This window comes from Balaenoptera musculus, chromosome 12 (assembly GCF_009873245.2).
Source record: "Balaenoptera musculus isolate JJ_BM4_2016_0621 chromosome 12, mBalMus1.pri.v3, whole genome shotgun sequence".
NCBI lineage: Eukaryota > Metazoa > Chordata > Mammalia > Artiodactyla > Balaenopteridae > Balaenoptera > Balaenoptera musculus.
In genome coordinates this window covers 78372715-78392477 of record NC_045796.1, presented here as the reverse complement: position 1 = coordinate 78392477, position 19763 = coordinate 78372715, and the positions used below count along the sequence as shown (strand labels likewise).

Here is a 19763-nt window from a genome sequence, read left to right as displayed (position 1 = left end):
CACTAGGTCTCTCCTTTGGAAACGTGCTAAGCTCTAGTTTGTAGATTTCTCCCTAGTGGCGCCTCTGAGGAGAAGATTTCCAGAATTCTGCCCACAGACCTATGCACTGTCTTTAGAGCAAAAGCCCTACTATAATGAAGGCCTACCTGTAACGTTGCCTTGAAGAACTGGGATGTACCTGTGTCAGGCATATGTGCTTATCTCTGGCCAACAGTAGTGCTTGATCTAGGCATTCTTGGCCATACCTTGTTTCTCCTAATTGTCACCCTTTTTCCCTTCTTTTTTTTTAAACTGGGGTGTACTCTTGGTCAGGAGATAGGCACCCTCTGAGAGTCTCTTATCACTGCAGTCACAAAGAGATGATGTTCCCTGAGAGCGAAAGCCAAAGGCACAGATCCTGTTATTTCTTTACCCAAGCTGTTCCTTCTTTGGCACTTCAGTCCAGAACCCAATCATTCCTGCACTTCTCCTTCTTGAGAGAAGCAATAGGGTAGAGGAGATGTAAGCGCTTCATAAAGCTGCAGGTGGGATGAAAAAAAGACATTTCCATACTTCCATTTTGTTATCTTCTTTTCTTGGAGTTGAAAATAGCTGACATTTATTGGGCATTTCTATGTGCCAAGCACTGTTACAAGTACCTCCGTGTATTAACTCATCTATTTTTCAAAACAAGCCTATGAAATTTTAACTCTTCTTATCCCCCTTTTACAAGTGAGAAAACTGAGGTGGAGAGAAGTGTGGTAACTTCCCGATGGTCACATAGGGAGTACTTTGCAGAGTCAAGTTTTGAACAGGCATCTGGCTTCAGAGTCTGAACTCTTAGTGACCAGATTATCTCACCTCTCAGAGGTGGGGATAGTAGTAGTAATAGTTGTAAGTATCCTAGTAGTAGCTATAGCAGCAGCAGAGGGATAGGCAAGTTACACCCCAAGTTATGGGAGCCTCCTGAGAGGTTATGTGATGGACGTTTTAGAGAATATAGAGATAATTATAGAATCCATAGTATTGTATATCCCAAATATTCATGAAAATGCTACACAGCAGTACCACTTTGATGATATAATTCTGTTACAAATTTCATTTCCCACCTTTAATGGCTGAGGGTAATTTTTTTGAAGCAAAAAGGGAACTGAAGGAGATGCTGTATGTAATTTTTTTTTTTTGCTTCCCACCCACAATTCTTAGGTTTATTGATTTATCTTAAATACTATAGGAAGAATGTATTGATAATTTAGTTGTTTCTAACCCAAGTTTCTTGCACATGTTTAAGAAAAATATATATTAAGGGAAGTTATATATAAAATACATATTCAAAAAGTGATTTGATTCTAAAATGAAATTAAGATAATTCTGTTTATATTAGCATGAAAATAACAAAATACTTAGGAATAAATTATCAAGAGAAGTACGAGATATCCTTGCTAAAAACTACAAGACATTGTTGAAAGAAATCAAAGAGAAAAATATTTCATGTTCTGGGATTATATTATTAAGATGGTAATATTCCCCAAATTGATCTAGAGATCCCACACAATCCCTATTAAAATCCCAGCCACATTTTTTTGCAGAAATTGACAAGCTGACACTAAAGTTCACATGGAAATGAAAAGGACCCAGAATAACCAAAATAATCTTCAAAAAGGAGAACAAAGTTGGAAGATTCACATGTCCTAAATACAAAACTTGCTACAAATCTATAGCAAAGAGTAAGGGTTAAGGATACGTATATATATTTAATGTAATAGAATTGAGGATCTGTCAGTAAACCCTTAAATTTGTAGACAGTTGATCTCAACAAGGGTACTAAAGCAATTCAGTGTGGTAAAAATAGTTTTTTCAACAAATGGTCCTGGAACAACTGGATATCCACATGCAAATGGACCATATACCAAAACTAACTCAAAATGGATCATAGGTTAAAGAACTAAAACTGTAAATTCTGAGGAGCAAACATAGGAGTAATTATTTCTGACCTAGGGCTAGGCATTTGTTTCTTAGATGTGAAACCAAACACAGAGATGCCAAAAGAAAAAACATAAATAAACTTTTGTGCTATTAGTGATAACAGGAAAATAGACAGACATCCCACAGAATGGGAGAAAATTTTTGCAAGTCATATATCTGATATGGGACCTATATCCAGACTATATAAGGAACTCTTAAAACTCAATAATAAAAAAAAGATAAATGAACCAATAAAAATAGGCAAATGAGTTGAGTAGATATTTCTGCAAAGGAAATATACAGATGGCTAATAAACAACATGAAAAGATACTCAGAAGCATTAGTCCTTAAGGGAAGTACAAACCAAAAGCACAGTGAGATACTACTTCGCATCCAGTAGGATGGCTAAAATAAAAAAGATAGCAGGTGTTGATGAGGATGTAACAAAGATGTGGAGAAACTCATCATTGTACATTGCTGGTGGGAATATAAAATGGTGTAGTCACTTTGGAAAACAGTTCGGCATTTCCTCAAAAAGTTAAATATAGAGTTATCATGTTACTGAGCAGTTCCACTCCTAGGTGTGTGTTCAAGAGAGTTGAAACATGTATCTATCTAAGAACATGTACATGAAGGTTCATAGCAGCAATATTCCTAATAGCCAAAAAATGGAAACAACCCAAATGTCCGTCAGTTGATGGGTGGATAAACAACAATGGTATATTCATTAATACAATGGACTATTATTTGGCCATTAAAAAGAATGGCATACTGATACACGCTACAGAATTTATGAACTTCGAAAAAATATTCTAAATGGCACAAGTCAGATGCGAACACCACATGTAGTATCATTCTATTACATGAAATGCCCAGATAGGTAAATCCATAGAGACAGAGTAGAGACAGAATGTAGGTTAGTGGTTGCCAGGGGCTGGTGGGGGAGGGTGGCAAATGGAGAGCTGTTATCCAAAAAAAAAAAAAAAAAAAAGATCAAATTGCAAAAGTCATTGTTGGCTGATGGGGGGTGGGCAGTATAATCTCTAAGGCCCTCAAAGGCAGCTTAGCTTCTGCTTTCCAGATGAATGAAGGTAAGAAATAGTGAATGATCAGTTATTTTGATTTAGGCTTTTCTTCCCATGCTTCCCCCCTAAATTTGCCTCCAAGAGCATCTTCAGCTGTATTACACAAGTGTCGATATGTCGTATTTTCACGCAGCAGGATTCAGGTGGTCAGCAATTAGTGGAGTGAGTGTACACAGGGAGTGGGGGCTCAGAGGAAACCCTCCAGGTCACAGGAAAACCACAGAGGAAGGGTCAGCTTGGCAGGAACCTTCTGGGCTGCAGGCGAGCCACCCTGATGCCTGCAGAAGGCATCCAGGGCAGGAGGCTTCTGTGGAGAGAGGGTTATGGGAGGATTATCGCCGGGCTAGGGTGAGCTTGCAAGGTCTTCAGGGGACCTGATGTTCTGGATGGGCAGCTGGGGCTGAGCTCCACCAGATGTCCTCCCATCCACGCCGCCGGCCCGCTGTGCAGCAGCCAGAAACAGCAGGAAACCTTCTTTCTCCTGCAGTTAATCCTTTCTCAGCATCCTCTGCTGAGAAGCCTACTGTGTTGCTCATGTAAAGGAGAGACATTTAAAAGAACGGTGTCTGTTATCGCTGATCATATATTGAAGGGTGAATTTGGAGCTGAGAGGCGATAAATTGATCATTGGCTCATGCCCTTATGTCTTATGCTATAATTGTCACATGTATTACATCCACATCCAAGACAATATTGTATATATTTTTACTTGTATTTTGAAGAAATTAAGGGGAAAGTAAACTTTTATATTTACCCAAAGAGTTACCATTTTTGATGCCCTTCATTTCTTCCTGAAGATTCAAATTTTCCACTAGTATCATTTCTACTAAGCATAAAAATAATTTATCTTAGCATTTCTTATCCTGTGGCTCTGTTGGTTACCTATTTTCTTACTTTTACTTTTTATCTGAAAATATCTATTTTACCTGAAAATGTCTATTTCACCTTCATTCTTGAAGGATTTTTTGCTGGATATAGAATACTAGGTTGACATTTCTCTTTTTTTCCAGCAATTTAAAGATAATAATCTAGTCTTTTCTAACCACCATAGTTTCTGATGGGAAGTCCACAGTTATTTGTATTATGTTCCCTGTAAGGTGTCACTTCTCTTTGATTGCTCTCAACTTTGTCTCTTTATCCACAGTTTTAAGGATTTGGCTCTGATATGCCTAGGCTTTATTTTTTCTTTTTATATTTATTGCTTGGGTTCAAGGAGGTTCTTTCATGTATGTCTTTGGCCAAATTCAGGGAGTTTTCAGCCATTATTTGTTCAAACATTTTCTGCCTGTTCTGACCCATTTCTCCTTCTGGATCCCAATTACACTTGATAGACCTGCGTATATTGTCCCATGCGCCCCTGAGATTCTGCTCATTCCTCAGGCTGCATACATTCTACTGACCTGTATTCAAGTACATAGACTCTTTCCTCCGTCATCTTCATTCTGCTCCTGAGTTCATCTGCCTTGAGTTTTTATTTCACATATTCTTGAATCTCTGCTTGGTTCTTTTTACTCTTTTCTCTTTCTGTACTGAATTTGTATCTTTGGGATCAGTGCTCACATTAAGCACAGTTCTGAAATTTGTCTTAAAATCTCTTCTTGTAAACCACACCACAGAATCAGGGTTGCTGCTGCTTCTGCCGTGATCGAGGCAGCACAGATAGAAGTTTCCAAAGCTGCCAGTCCCAGGTCGATAGCACTTCTGTCATCATCAGGAATCTCCTGAATCAGGAAGACGTCTGCCATCTGTTCCAGAATCCTGCTGCATCTTCTAGGAACCGTATCATCATTCAAAAGGGATGCCCTGCAACCTGCCTTTCACCTCAAGTAATTCTGACTATGTCTTACATAAGATCGACTTACTACAAACATTTACGTTATATCCAGAACCCTCTCTAAAAGAGAGTTTTAGCCTCTTTAGCCCCGGAAACATGCTTGAAGAAGATTTGAGTGGTGATCCCCGTCTACCTGCTGTGGACTGCTCCTCTAATTATTCAACGTTCATATACTCCCTTTTTCCCATATTCAAACTTCCACCAAATCTCAACAGCAACAGCAATGTGCTGTGAAAACATAATGTACCAGTGCTCTATAGAAACAAAAATCTATAGACCTCTTATCAAAAGGAAGGATTCAGTCTCGATCTTCTCGTGTGATATAGTGTGATGTGATGATCATCCCTATGCTAGTTCAGTCACAATTCTAGTTTCATACTTTGTAATTCATGGACTAAATTATAAAACACACAAACACACACACATACCAACAAAGAAGGAATAAAGTAACCCATTATGGCCTTCGGTTCTATAACTGGTTATAAGTCCATAATTTGTATTGATTTTCTTCCTCCACTGCCAATTACATTCTCCCTTTGTCCTCAGCCAGAACCTCACTTAGTTGATTAACCCAGAGTTTCATTCCTGAAGGATCTGACCTTTTGGTCATCTTGCCTCATGAGGCTGCTGTAGTATTCTATTTATTTCTGCCACTTGGACGTGTCAGAAATAGAGGGCGATCCCTGGCTTCCAGATGCAATCTTCCCTGCTGACATGGCATTGTAAATGCCTGTTTTCCTCCACCATAGAGGTCAGTTGCACCAGCCAACACAGGAACTTCCTTTTTGCTGTTGGTACAGTGGCATGAAGAAATCCGTGTAGCCAGGTGGAAATCTCAGCTTCCAGTTGACAAAGCCATTGTTTGGTCCTTTGGTCAGAACCATTTTCACTTGGTTATGTAGACCTCTAAGACAAGATCCAATGCCACAAGGATGGGAATAACACTTTTCCAATAAATCATTAGATGTAATATTGAGAGTTCCCAGCCTTACTTTCATACCTTGGCTCCTGAACCTGTGTATTCTGGATGTGGGAGAAAGAGCATCGGATATTGGTCGCTGGTTTAGAACATAAGTTTCCTATCACTCAGTCTTATAAGAAGTAGTATTCTAGCTGGAACTAGCTGTTCAAGGAAAATTTACTTCTGTTTTTAGTTCCCACTTGATCCCAATTTTGTATCTAGTACAACTACTTGATGATGGACTATTGCTGTGTATACCTAACCTTAGGTAGCACCCAGTTCAGATGAGCAGCTCTGGGCGTATAGTCACTTGGTGTCCCACTGTCAGGCACTCATTCAGTCACTACTGGGGCCAAATAGCATAAGCAAGGAGTTTTTCTTTTTTCTATAAAGGGTAATATTTACTTGTCAAGAAAGTTATGACTTTCTTCCCATACCCAAGTGCCCCCCCCCCTTGTGATTGTCTCACTAGGGTCAGCTACAGGTACACTGATTAGCTCCAGGAATATTGGCTTTTATTGGTCATAAGGTCCATGTGGCAGAGCCTCTTGTTCCCCAATGTAGACCAGCTAGAGATCTTAATAGGCTCCTCTGGGCCCTTCTCAAAGTTCACAGCCTTGTGGTTTCTCAATATATGCATCTGAGTAGAAAACCAAAGAAATGTATGTTGCCTCAAATATCCAGAGACCCATCAAGCATTGTATCTGTTTATTAGTGATTGTAAGTACATCTAAAGCAACATGTTTTTCACTTTAGGGGTGTATTCCCACATGCCTAAGACCCAGAAACTGCCCAAGTGTTTCAGGCACCTGAATTCTGGGGTTCCCTCTCTGGAATGCATGTGATTTACCAGGGCCTTCAAAACCCCTGCCATATCAGCATGATGTCATCAGTACAGTGCACTGGCACGATGTCCTGTGGAACGTTTCAATGATCAGAATCCTATGAACTGTTAAATAATGGCCCGGAGCCAGCAAGTTGGCATAGCCTTAATAGGACAGGAAAAGTGCCCTGCTGTCTCCTAGGTGAATGCAAACCCCCAGATCAAGACCTGTCTAACATGGATCAGAGGCAGGGAGCTACATCTGGAACAGTAATTAGCACTGTGTAATTACAAACACCACCCGATTAATTTTGTGATAATTCACTGTTATTCTCCAAGATCCTTCAATGTCCTGCACAGGTCAAATAGGCAAATTTATTGGGCATGTGGTAGGAATTTCCACCCCTGAAAATTTCAAGACTTCAACTTGGCACTGAGCTCTGTGAATCTTCCAGGTGGATATATAGATCCAAGCACCTTTGGGAAGACTGAGTTTACAGCAATGACTCCCTAAACCAGTGGGTCACCAAGATAGCATCCCGCTGCATCTACTAGGATTAAGAACCTGGAAACGCAGGAAGCCTCTGAACCAGCTGCAGGATAAGCCAGAACTGTGCCGCCTCTGCTACAGTCCGCGCCAGCAAAACGCATGCCCTGAGCCCACTTCTCTTCTTCCGTAATGCACTGCTAAATCCGGTTCTCAAATGAGCGCTCAGATTGGCAGAACTCAAACCTCATCCAAAATCCTAACTGCAGAGGAATCTGGGGAAATTTATTTCTAGCTCCTCTGTCCCTGAAATGCAGAAAGATGTGCTAGAGTAGAAAATGATGGCGTGGGTGTTGGCAGGTCCTTCCGTGGTTTCCGCTGCAGTTGCCTCATGCGTAATGTGAGCCCAGGCCTCCACGTCAGCCTCTCTCAAACTTCCACTGCATTTACAAAAGGGCAAGTGACAGTTAAAATGTAAGGAAGAAGAGAGGCCATTTTATAATAATATTCACAGAATTTTAAATCACCTTAATGGCTCTGTACTTAGTCTTTGCTCTCGTTTGAACCTCAGTCATATTGGGGAGACAGTCACGGTTCATAGCTGTATTGTGGAAAATCTCTTTGTGGTGAACTTTCCTTCTCAGCAATGTCCTCTAAAAGGACTGTATTAACTATAGACAAATGGATTTTATTTCTAGTATTTAACTTCTTAAGGGTCAATGAATTACACGTATCACCTTCAATGCTTTTACATTATTATCCTACATTATAACATTTAACACTTATTGGGCACTTACTTGGGGCTGGACACTATGTTTGCTGTCTAACTTAATATGCACAATTCTATGTAGTGGGTGCTGTCCCAGTCACTGTTTTGCAGATGTGTAAGCTGAGACATAAAAGGTTAAGTAAGTTGTTAGTACAAGTTAGTAAGCATGGAGTTGGGATTTGACTCAGGCAGTGTTGGGCTCCAGAGTCTGCAGCCTACCCTGTCACACTTTCATTTCATCCGCATTCTGTAAAGTCCCTTTCAGTTTATGGTGAAATTTTTCTTCTCTTTAAGTTATCTCCTAAAGAATAAATATTGAGGGAAAAAGATAAATAAACAATTAAAGCATCAGTGAAATACTCAACCGAAGTTTTTTAGAGCTTCGGTAAAAGTACTCTTTTTTCAGGTACAAATTAAAATGTTGTAAAACATGTGACATCTAATAAGTCATACTGGAGAGTTACAAAAGATGGGCGTCTTAGCTAATTACATTGTTAGGAAATAACAATGATAAATAACTATGATTTTCTATGATAATAAATTGATGTGGTTTTAGTTTTAACTTTGATAAGTTGATTTCAAAAATTATTATTAACAGCTAGTTATGCATGTCCAGATTTATAATAGAAATTTCTTTTGAAGTCTATAATCCATTCACTTCCTTAGTGTCACTGATTAACTTTTAAAGTATATTATTAAAATATCAGTTTGAGAAATATCTATATTAAGTATACATCGTAAAGGACACAGATGGCATTTCCTAGTTTCATATGGCATTAGTTATTTAAGCATTGTCATTTAAACATTTTACATATAAAAGCAGTGTCTCCTTAATAGGATTTTAAGCCCATAGAGAACAATGGCAAGGCAGATGCTGTTTCTGTGTTTTGAGATACTCCTTGAAGCCTCCTTTCTCCCAGATATATTAAAGGAAAGATTTAATGAAATTCCAGATATGAGTTATATGCAACTTAATGTGAATTATAATCAAATGGCCGTTCTCCTCCTAACTATAGGGGATATAGTTCATTGCCTCCCATGTTCCTTTGAAATTTATTTAATGACGAGTTCTTTTGCTGCCTCTAGATGAAAATTCAGAGTCCCACATTTCTTTCTCCTCACTCTAAAACATTGCGACTTTAGACTTTTGACTAGTGGAGAATAAACACCCACGCCCACACCCACACCTGTCCCTCTGCAACGTGGAGGTGGGACTATCCCCCAAAAACGTCTTCAAACTTTTTCTTCTTACCCTGTTTATCCACCTCTACCTCTATATCTCCATATCTATTGGGTGGGCCAAAAGGTTCGTTTGATTTTTTTCCGTAAGATGGCTTTAGTAGCACTTAGTTGTCTTTAACTTCATTCGAAATAATTTTGTTAAGACTGTATGTGACAGCTGTCATATCAACGTGCTTTTAAAAAAAAGACATCAAAATTGGTGAATTTTTGTGTAGCCATTCTAATACTGAAGATGGAAGAAAAAAAAGCAACAGTTTGGCATATTATGCTTTATTATTTCAAGAAGGGTAAAAATGCAACAGAAACACACAAAAAGATTTGTGCAGTGTGTGGAGAAGGTGCTGTGACTGATTGAACGTGTCTTAAGTGGTTTGCGAAGTTTCTTGCTGGAGATTTCTCGCTGGATGATGCTCCACGGTCGGGTAGACCAGTTGAAGTTGATAGCGATCAAATCGAAACAATAATTGAGACGTTATACCACACGGGAGATAGCCGACATACCTAAATCCGACTTAGTCAAATCAAGCGTTGAAAATCATTTGCACCAGCTTGGTTATGTGAATCGCTTTGATGTTTGGGTTCCACATAAGTTAAGTGAACAAAACCTTCTTGACCATATTTCCACATGCAATTCTCTACTGAAATGTAATGAAAACGTTACATTTTAAAAACAAATTGTGATGGGCAATGAAAAGTGGATACTGTGCAACTGTGTGGCACAGAAGAGATCGTGGGGCAAGTGAAATGAATCACCACCAACTATACCAAAGGCAGGTCTTCATCCAGAGAAGGTGATGTTGTGTATATGGTGGGATTGGAAGGGAGTCCTCTATTACGAGCTTCTTCCAGAAAACCAAACGATTAATTCCAACAAGTACTGCCCCCAGTTAGACCAACTGAAAGCAGCACTCAATGAAAAGTGTTCAGAATTAGTCAACAGAAAACGCATAATCTTCCATCAGGATAACGCAAGACTACACATTTCTTTGATGACCAGGCAAAAATTGTTACAGCTTGGCTGGGAAGTTCTGATTCATCCGCCCTATTCACCAGACATTGCACCTTCAGATTTCCATTGATTTAGGTCTTTACAAAATTCTCTTAATGGAAAAAATTTCCATTCCCTGGAAGACTGTAAAAGGTACCTGGAACAGTTCTTTGCTCAAAAAAATAAAAAGTTTTGGATAGATGGAATTATGAAGTTGCCTGAAAAATGGCAGAAGGTAGTGGAGCAAAAGGGTGAATACGTTGTTCAATAAAGTTCTTGGTGAAAATGAAAGCTGCATCTTTTATTTTTACTTAAAAAAACAAAGGCACTTTTTGCCCCACCCAATATATTTAGTGGATAAGGGCTTGAGAGTCTTGTTTTATCATCTTGATTCATTCTGTATGTACTCTGTCTAAATGATAGGAACTTTTGGTTCTTCAGCTAAAACTTCCATTTTAGCACCTTGTCACACATTTCAAAATATTAACTGCTATAAAATTTCATTACTTCTATTATGATAATCTGTTTCACAGTTTTGCTTGAGACTGACCCAGAATTATGTTGACACTTTTTGTACTCCCTGCAGCATGGAACTCAGCAGTTAATTTTAGAAAATGCCCATTAAATATATTTTGAGCTAACTTGATAGAAAATAGAAACCTACTCATTTTGATCTTTAGTTTCAGGTGCAGCATTATGTCTCTGAGAGTCTGGTAACCCTGGGAAGCTGCAGCTTGTTGAGAAAATCTATAATATCTCTGCTTCTGTCAGAAGTAAACAGCTTTGCTGATGATCTGGGCGCCATCAATCAGGTACATATAACTTGACACTGTAACTTTCATTTATAGTTAATGCAGCTGTAGACTTTTCTTTCCCTTTCTCCTCCCCTCTCTTTTTGCCAGGCTGATATTTTAGTCGTTACCTTATTTCTAATGTACATAAATACTGTTGCTGCCTGCTGAAATTACAGAAAGATATTTTCAGAAAATAGTTTTCAAAATAATGCCATTTTATCATCCTTACTGGTATATATGTGCCAAAGGTGTCACTAGTGATGGCAAAGGAATGGCCTTAAACCTCTCCAAGAAGGCAATGTGTTCCTAAAGCAAAGCAGTGAGAGGAAAGTGAACAGGAGAGGATGATAAATGGAGAACAGCCTCTGACCAGTGGTTCTTATTCCTAATTGTTCATGACACTCATGTGGCTAACTTTAAATATTCCGTTGCCAAGCCATATGCCAATCGAGTTAAATGGAGGTCTCTGGGGTTAAGACGCAGGTATTGGTATTGTTAAAGTTCTCCAGATGATTCCAGTGTGCAACCAAGGTTGAAAACAATGCTCTTTTATCTGTGCAGAATCTTATGTCACTGCTGACAAATGTGTCTAAGGAACAGAAGTCATTCCCATGTTTGTTTTTTTTTAAGCTAGTGTATCTTTTTTTAAAAAATTTATTTATTTTTTTATTTATTTATGGCTGTGTTGGGTCTTCGTTTGTGTGCGAGGGCTTCCTCTAGTTGCGGCAAGCGGGGGCCACTCTTCATCGCGGTGCGCAGGCCTCTCACTATCGCGGCCTCTCTTGTTGCGGAGCACAGGCTCCAGACGCGCAGGCTCAGTAATTGTGGCTCACGGGCCCAGTTGCTCCGCGGCATGTGGGATCTTCCCAGACCAGGGCTCGAACCCGTGTCCCCTGCATTGGCAGGCAGATTCTCAACCACTGCGCCACCAGGGAAGCCCCATTCCCATGTTTTAATGTTGACAGTGGCATATTACATGTTCACTTTCTCAGCTCACTTAATATTATTATTGTTTCTGTGGTTAGAATTAAGCACAAATAAAGGAAATCAGAGACAGAAATGTTTTGGTAAAGAGAAAAATTAATAAGAGAAATATATATATATATTTATATAATATTAAATGCTTTTAACCAAGTTCTTACGTCTAAGTTCTCTACATTTAATAACATATTCCAAAATATTATATAATCTACTTGAATTCAATCAGTGTTATGGTAAATCATCTAGTCAGCAGTTTTTCAAGTGACTGTTAAATGGTGAACCCTTGTAAGAGCTCTGTTAGATATATTTTTAAAAAGTAGTTGTTACTGATCCCAAGGAGCTAAAAATCCATTTGAGAAAGAAATAAGGCACATTTACTAGTGGAAAAAAAACAGTGAAGAGTTAAAATGCATGGTGCCATTTGTAGGAGCTCCAAGATCAAGGAAGTGATCAAGGTAGGTTGCAAGTCCCTCAAAAGATTTCATGAAAAAGGAACAGCTTGAAAAATGGATTTGAATTGAAAAGGAGAGAATACATAATGTTGAGGCACTGGGTGTTAGTTTTAAAAAGTGTGCCCAGAATACTGAGGAAACAAGGTGAGGTCATGGCGTTAAAAATAGGAAGCAATGTGGGAAATTAGTTTGATGGAATCAGATTTGTGTGGAGAATAACAAAACACAGAAAAGAAAATTTTATTTGCATATTCTCATTTAATTTTTACCAAAATACATGAAGTAGTTATATTATTTACCTAGTTTATAGATAAAGAAGTCAAGCCTTAGAGCAGTTAAGCAACTTGACCAAGGTTGCAGAAAGAACATATGCTAAAAGCCATAATTCAAACCCAGGCATTCTGATTGTTAAGCCACTTTAGAATAAGAGTAACAATAACACAACAACAAGAACTAGTTTTTGGCGGGTAATATGTGTTATGCTTTACCCGAATTGTCCCATTCAATCCTTTTAGTAACCCTTCAAGATATTAGTATCGTTGTTTAAAGACAAGGAAACTATTCATCAGCATTCTTAACAATGGATAACAGAACTCACTCCAGCCAATTTAAGCAGAAAAAGATACATGAATAGCTATGGAATTGTTGAAGAAGAGACTAGGCCGTACTTTCATGAGTGACCCCCGCAACTACCCAGCTGAATAGGAATAGGCTCCAAAGGAATTGCTGCCTTTGCCGTCATGACCAGGAAGCTGCCTGCTGACTCAAGGAGCTACTACTACAGACACAGGGTCCATAAAACAGTCCTGCTGCAACGTACAACAGCCAGATATATGCCCTGTGTTGTCCTGTCTCACTATGTGATTCACTTTCAACTAATTCAGTTTTTGTGAGCGCGTTTATTTCTAAGCCAACAGCATATTCAGAACCCTAGCATCAAGGAAGTATAGAAAATGTAGTTTTATGCTTTTTCAGCTTCTTTACTCTAAAAGGGTGATAGAATGACTAATGATGTAGTCAGTCCAAGGTGTCTATCACATGTAAGGTTCAGAAATTCAGTAACATGGTGGTAAGAGATGGCGTCAGAATAGGAGGGAATACAGGGCAAAGGGCGTGAATGCAGGGAAGCCATTTATTCGGGACTCTCAATGTAATAAGTCTTCCACAAGCAGGAGTAGAAATAACCACTTGTATATAAGAAGTGTTATCCAAAGGACTCAAGAAAAGATTTAATGTGAAGGGGAGAGAAGAATCAGTGCAAAAATTAATATTATAAAACTAAGAGATAGGAAAAATATCACTAAGAAGAATTAGGTAAATTGGAAGCAGTGCTTCTTTGTGAGCAGAAAAAATTGAGTTTGTATATATTGAATATGAGGAAACATTGAAGTAATCTAAATATAGGCAGATGGAAATATGAAATTAAAACTTAAGGGAAAGGAGGGGACATACATAAAAATTAGGGGAATATCACTATATGGCAATCATGAAATCATAGAAAGAGAACAGGGACTCAGGGAAAAGTACTGTGGAATGGGAGAGGCAGATGTACAAACAAGGAAAGAAGACAAGCTTTATTTTAATATTAGATGTTAGCTGACTATTATAAATGTCAGGCTTAAATGATTTAATTTTTCATCAGATATAAACATATATATTATATATAATATGGATTATGCAAAAAAATCTATAAATAAAAATATAAATATTAAAGTCATACTACATATTTTTTGACTTTCCAGTTTTCTTTATGTCTCTTAGACATAGTCTTATTGTTGGACATATAGGTCATTGCTGTATACATTTTGACCTCTGATATAAAACTTAACATTAACTATTTTCTGAAATTGATTCATGGAGATACATTTCAGAAGTTGACTTTATTGCATTAACTGCATTCAACTCTTACTGGTGATGTGCATCTCAAACTTGCATATTAAGATGATTTTTTGGAAAAAGCATAATAAAATGTCTAATTATTTTTAAAAAATAAAATTTCTTGGAACTTATTAAAAAGTATTTAAAAAGTCATAAAGTTCATTGTTAACAGAGTAGCCTTCCCAATGTAAACAGCTAAAACTCTGGACAAATATATGACTTAGTGAATTTCAGACAATAGGCAGTACAAAATTGCAATTCCTGAAATAAGGGAAGCAAACTATGTGAGCCCCATGATTGCCTTGACTTTTGGCCTGGAGGCCCTTTCTGGACTGTGGCACAGGTGAAGCCCAGCCAAGTCCCAGCAGTCTCACTGAACTGATGGGGCAGAGACTGGAGTTCCAGAGAACTGATGCAGAGAATTTCTGGGTCGGAGTCATGGAGAGAAGAAAACCCTGAAAAGAAGAACTCAAGAAATTTGAACGGAGGTTTTCTGGATTATTTGTTGAATACTAAGCTGCACATGTGTAGGAGGACAATTCACAAGGCCAAGCAAAGAAAAACTACTCAGGAAAGAACTATTACAAAGAAATTGTGAGCTGCATAATGGCCAGACCTCACACAGTGCTTGGGACCATCCAAATTCTATCCAGATATAAAGGCAAGACCTTACTTAATAAGGCATTCAGTAGAGACCTTAAAATGTTACAACTTAGCAGTATAGTACTTTATAGTCCTAGGAAAAGGCTATGCTGGAGGGATTCTAACAGAGCTTGGAAACACACCTTGAAGATTTCTTGCTGATTCACAGCTAGATTAGCTGCCTGCTGGAACAACATAATACAGAAGCCCAACAATATGATATCATTAATGTCGACGTCCATTCAGACATCACAGCATGTGAAAAAGAAAGAATGTGTAACTCATAGCCATGAGAAAAAGCATCAGTTAATAGAAATAGAACCAGAAATGACAGAAATAATGGAATCAGCATATAAGGAAAAAGACAGCTATTTATATATATATACATACATACACACACAAACACATATATATGTGTGTGTTAAAAGAAAAATGAAAAAAAAAACCCCACAGAATGGGAGAAAATATTTGCAAATGATATGACTAATAAGGGGTTAATATCCAACATATATAAACAGCTCATAAAAGTCAACATCAAAAAAACCAAACAACTGGAATAAAAATATGGGCAGAAGAACTGAATAGACATTTTTCCAAAGAGGAAATGCAGATGGTCAACAGGCACATGAAAAGATGCTCAACCTAGCTAATCATCAGGGAAGTTCAAATCAAAACCACAATGAGATATTATCTCACACCTGTCAGACAGGCCATCATCAAAAAGACAACAAATAACTAATGTTGGTGAGGATGTAGAGGAAAGAGAACCCTTGTACACGGTTGGTGGGAATGTAAATTGATACAGCCGCTATGGAAAACACTATGGAGGTTTCTTAAAAAACTAAAAATAAAACTACCATATGACCCCCCGGGTATATATCTGAAAAACAATCATTAGAAAAGGTACATGCACCCCAATGCTCATAACAGTATTATTTATAATTGCTGAGTTATGGAAGCAACCTAAGTGTTCAGCAAGAGATGAATGGATAAAGATGTGATCTCATACGCACGCACACACACACACACACACATACACACACACACACACACACACACTAGAATACCATTCAGCAATAAAAAAAGAATAAAATTTTGCCGTTCGCAGCAACATGAATGGACTTGGAGAGGATTATGTTAAGTGAAATAAGACCGAGAAAGACAGATATGATATCACTTAATCTAAAAAATACAACAGGGAGGGACCTTCAGGATGGCAGAGGAGTAAGACATGGAGATCACCTTCCTCCCCACAAATACATCAAAAATACATCTACATGTTGAACAGCTCCTACAGAACACCTACTGAATGCTGGCAGAAGACCTCAGACTTCCCAAAAGGCAAGAAACTCCCCACGTACCTGGGTAGGGAAAAAAAAAAAAAAAGAAAAAACAGAGACAAAAGAATAGGGACGGGACCTGCACCAGTGGGAGGGAGCTGTGAAAGAGGAAAAGTCCACACACTAGGAAGCCCCTTCACTGGCAGAGACAGGGGGTAGGCAGAGGGAAAGTTCAGAGCCATGGAGGAGAGCGCAGCAACAGGGGTGCAGAGGGCAAAGCAGAGAGATTCCCGCACAGAGGAGCGGTGCCGACCAGCACTCACCAGCCCGAGAGGCTTGTCTGCTCCCCCGCCGGGGCGCGCAGGGGCTGGGAGCTGAGGCTTGGGCTTCGGAGGTCACACCCCAGGGAGAGGACTGGGGTTGGCTGTGTGAACACAGCCTGAAGGGGCTAGTGCATCACAGCTAGCCGGGAGGGAGTCCGGGGAAAAGTCTGGACCTGCCGAAGAGGCAAGAGACAGTTGTTTCAGGGTGCACGAGGAGAAGGGATTCCTTCCCTGTCTGCCCACAGAAGGCAGAGCACTGCCTAAATGAGCTCCAGAGATGGTCACGAGCCGCGGCCATCAGCTCGAACCCCAGAGGCAGGCATGAGACGCTAAGGCTGCTGCTGCCGCCACCAAGAATCCTGTGTGCGAGCACAAGTCACTGTCCACACCGCCCCTCCCAGGAGCCTGTGCAGCCCGCCACCGCCAGGGTCCCGTGATCCAGGGACAAGTTCCCCGGGAGAACGCAGGGTGCGCCTCAGGCTTTTGAAAGTCACTCTGGCCTCTGCCGCCACAGGCTTGCCCTGCATTCCATACCCCTCCCTGCCCCCGGCCTGAGTGAGTTAGAGCCCCCTAATCAGCTGCTGCTTTAACCCCATCCTGTCTGGGCCGGAACAGAAGCCTGAGGGCAACGTACACGCAGAGGCAGGGCCAAAACAAAAGCGGAACACCAGGAGCTGTGCAAACAAAGAAGAGAAAGGGAAATCTCTCCCAGCAGCCTCAGGAGCAGCGGATTAAATCCCCAGTCACCTTGAAGTACCCTGCATATGTGGAATACCTGAATAGACAACTAATCAACCCCAAATGGAGGGGGTAGACTTTGGGAGCAACTGTAGACTTGAGGTTTGCTGTCAGCGACTGACATGTTTCTGATTTTTATGTTTATCTTAATATAGTTTTTAGCGCTTGCTATCATTGGTGGATTTGTTTATTGGTTTGGTTGCTCTCTTCTTTGTTTTTAATTATTTTTTATTTTTTTCTTTTAATAATTTTTTAATTTTAATCATTTTATTTATCTTTTTAATTTTTTTATTATTTTTATTTTTTCTTTCATTTTTTCTCCCTATTCTTCTGAGCCATGTGGTTGACAGGGTCTTGGTGCTCTGGCCTGGTGTCAGGCCTGAGCCTCTGAGGTGAGAAAACCAAGTTCATGACATTGGACCACCAGAGACCTCCCAGGCCCACATAATATCAATCGGTGAGAGGTCTCCCAGAGATCTCTGTCTCAACGCTAAGACCCACCTCCACCCAACAGCCAGCAAGTTCCAGTGCTGGACGCCCCATGCCAAACAACTAGCAAGACAGGAACACAACCCCATCCATTATCAGAGAGGCTGCCTAAAATCATACTAAGTTCACAGACACCACAAAACACAGCAACGGACCCAGCCCTGCCCACCAGAAAGACAAGGTCCAGCTCCACCCACCCTAACACAGACACCAGTCTCCTCCACCAGGAATCCTACACAAGCCACTGAACCAACCTTACCCACTGGAGGCAGACACCAAAAACAACGGGAACTATGAACGGGCAGCCTGCGAAAAGGAGAACCCAAACAGTAAGTTAAGCAAAATGAAAAGACAGAGAAATATGCAGTACGTGAAGGAGCAGTGTAAAAACCCACCAGACCAAACAAATGAAGAGGAAATAGGCAGTCTACCTGAAAACCAATTCAGAGTAATGATAGTAAATATGATGCAAAATCTTGGAACTAGAATGGAGAAAATACAAGAAACGTTTAACAAGAACCTAGAAGAACTAAAGAGTAAACAAACAATGATGAACAACACAATAAATGAAGTTTAAAATTCTCTAGAAGGAATCAATAGCAGAATAACTGAGGCAGAAGAATGGATAAGTGACCTGGAAGATAAAATAGTGGATATAACTACCACAGAGCAGAATAAAGAAAAAAGAATGAAAAGAATTGAGGACAATCTCAGAGACCTCTGGGACAACATTAAACATACCAACATTCAAATTATAGGGGTCCCAGAAGAAGAAGAGAAAAAGAAAGGGTCTGAGAAAATATTTGAAGAGATTATAGTTCAAAACTTCCCTAAAATGGGAAAGGAAATAATCAACTCCAGGAAGTGCAGAAAGTCCCATGCAGGATATATCCAAGGAGAAACATGCCAAGACACATATTAATCAAACTATCAAAAATTAAATACAAGGAAAAATACTAAAAGCAGCAAGGGAAAAGCAACAAATAACATACAAGGGAATCCCCATAAGGTTAACAGCTGCTCTTTCAGCAAAAACTCTGCAAGCCAGAAGGGAGTGGCATGACATATTTTAAATGATGAAAGGGAAAAACCTACAACCAAGATTATTCTACCCAGCAAGAATCTCATTTAGATTTGACGGAGAAATTAAAATCTTTACAGACAAACAAAAGCTAAGAGAATTCAGCACCACCAAACCAGCTTTACAACAAATGCTAAAGGAACTTCTCTAGGCAGGAAACACAAAAGAGGGAAAATACCTATGAAAACAAACCCAAAACAATTAAGAAAATGGTAATAAGAACATACATGTTGATAATGACCTTAAATGTAAATAGATTAAATGCTCCAACCAAAAGCCATAGACTGGCTGAATGGATACAAAAACAAGACCCATATATATAGTGTCTATGGGAGACCCACTTCAGATCTAGGGACACATACAGACTGAAATTGAGGGTATGGAAAAAGATATTCCATGCAAATGGAAATCAAAAGAAACCTGGAGTAGCAATTCTCATATCAGACAAAATAGACTTTAAAATAAAGACTATTACAAGAGACGAAGAAGGACACTACATAATGATCAAGGGATCAATCCAAGAAGAAGGTATAACAATTGTAAATATTTATGCACCCATCATAGGAGCACTTCAATACATAAGGCAAATGCTAACAGCCATAAAAGGAGAAATTGACAGTAACACAGTAATAGTAGGGGACTTTAACAACCCACTTTCACCAATGGACAGATCATCCAAAATGAAAGTACATAAGGAAACACAAGCTTTAAGAGACACATTAAACAAGATGGAGTTAATTGATATTTATAGTACATTCCATCCAAAAACAACAGAATACACTTTCTTCTCAAGTGCTCATGGAACATTCTCCAGGATAGATCATATCTTGGGTCATAAATCAAGCCTTGGTAAATTTAAGAAATTTGAAATCGTATCAAGTATCTTTCTGACCACAACGCTCTGAGACTAGATATCAATCACAGGAAAAAATGTGTAAAAAATACAAACACATGGAGGCTAAACAATAGTTT

At 39.3% G+C, this 19763-nt stretch overlaps 1 protein-coding gene across 1 annotated transcript in view; it reads left to right on the top strand.

Moving 5' to 3' along the window:
- The window catches only part of MEI4 (meiotic double-stranded break formation protein 4), a 238118-nt gene that overhangs the window by 154032 nt on the left and 64323 nt on the right, over positions 1–19763 (top strand). The window contains exon 4 of the mRNA XM_036871740.1: positions 10814–10945. Coding sequence (XP_036727635.1) covers positions 10814–10945 — 132 coding nt within the window. The remainder of the gene's footprint in view (positions 1–10813; positions 10946–19763) is intronic.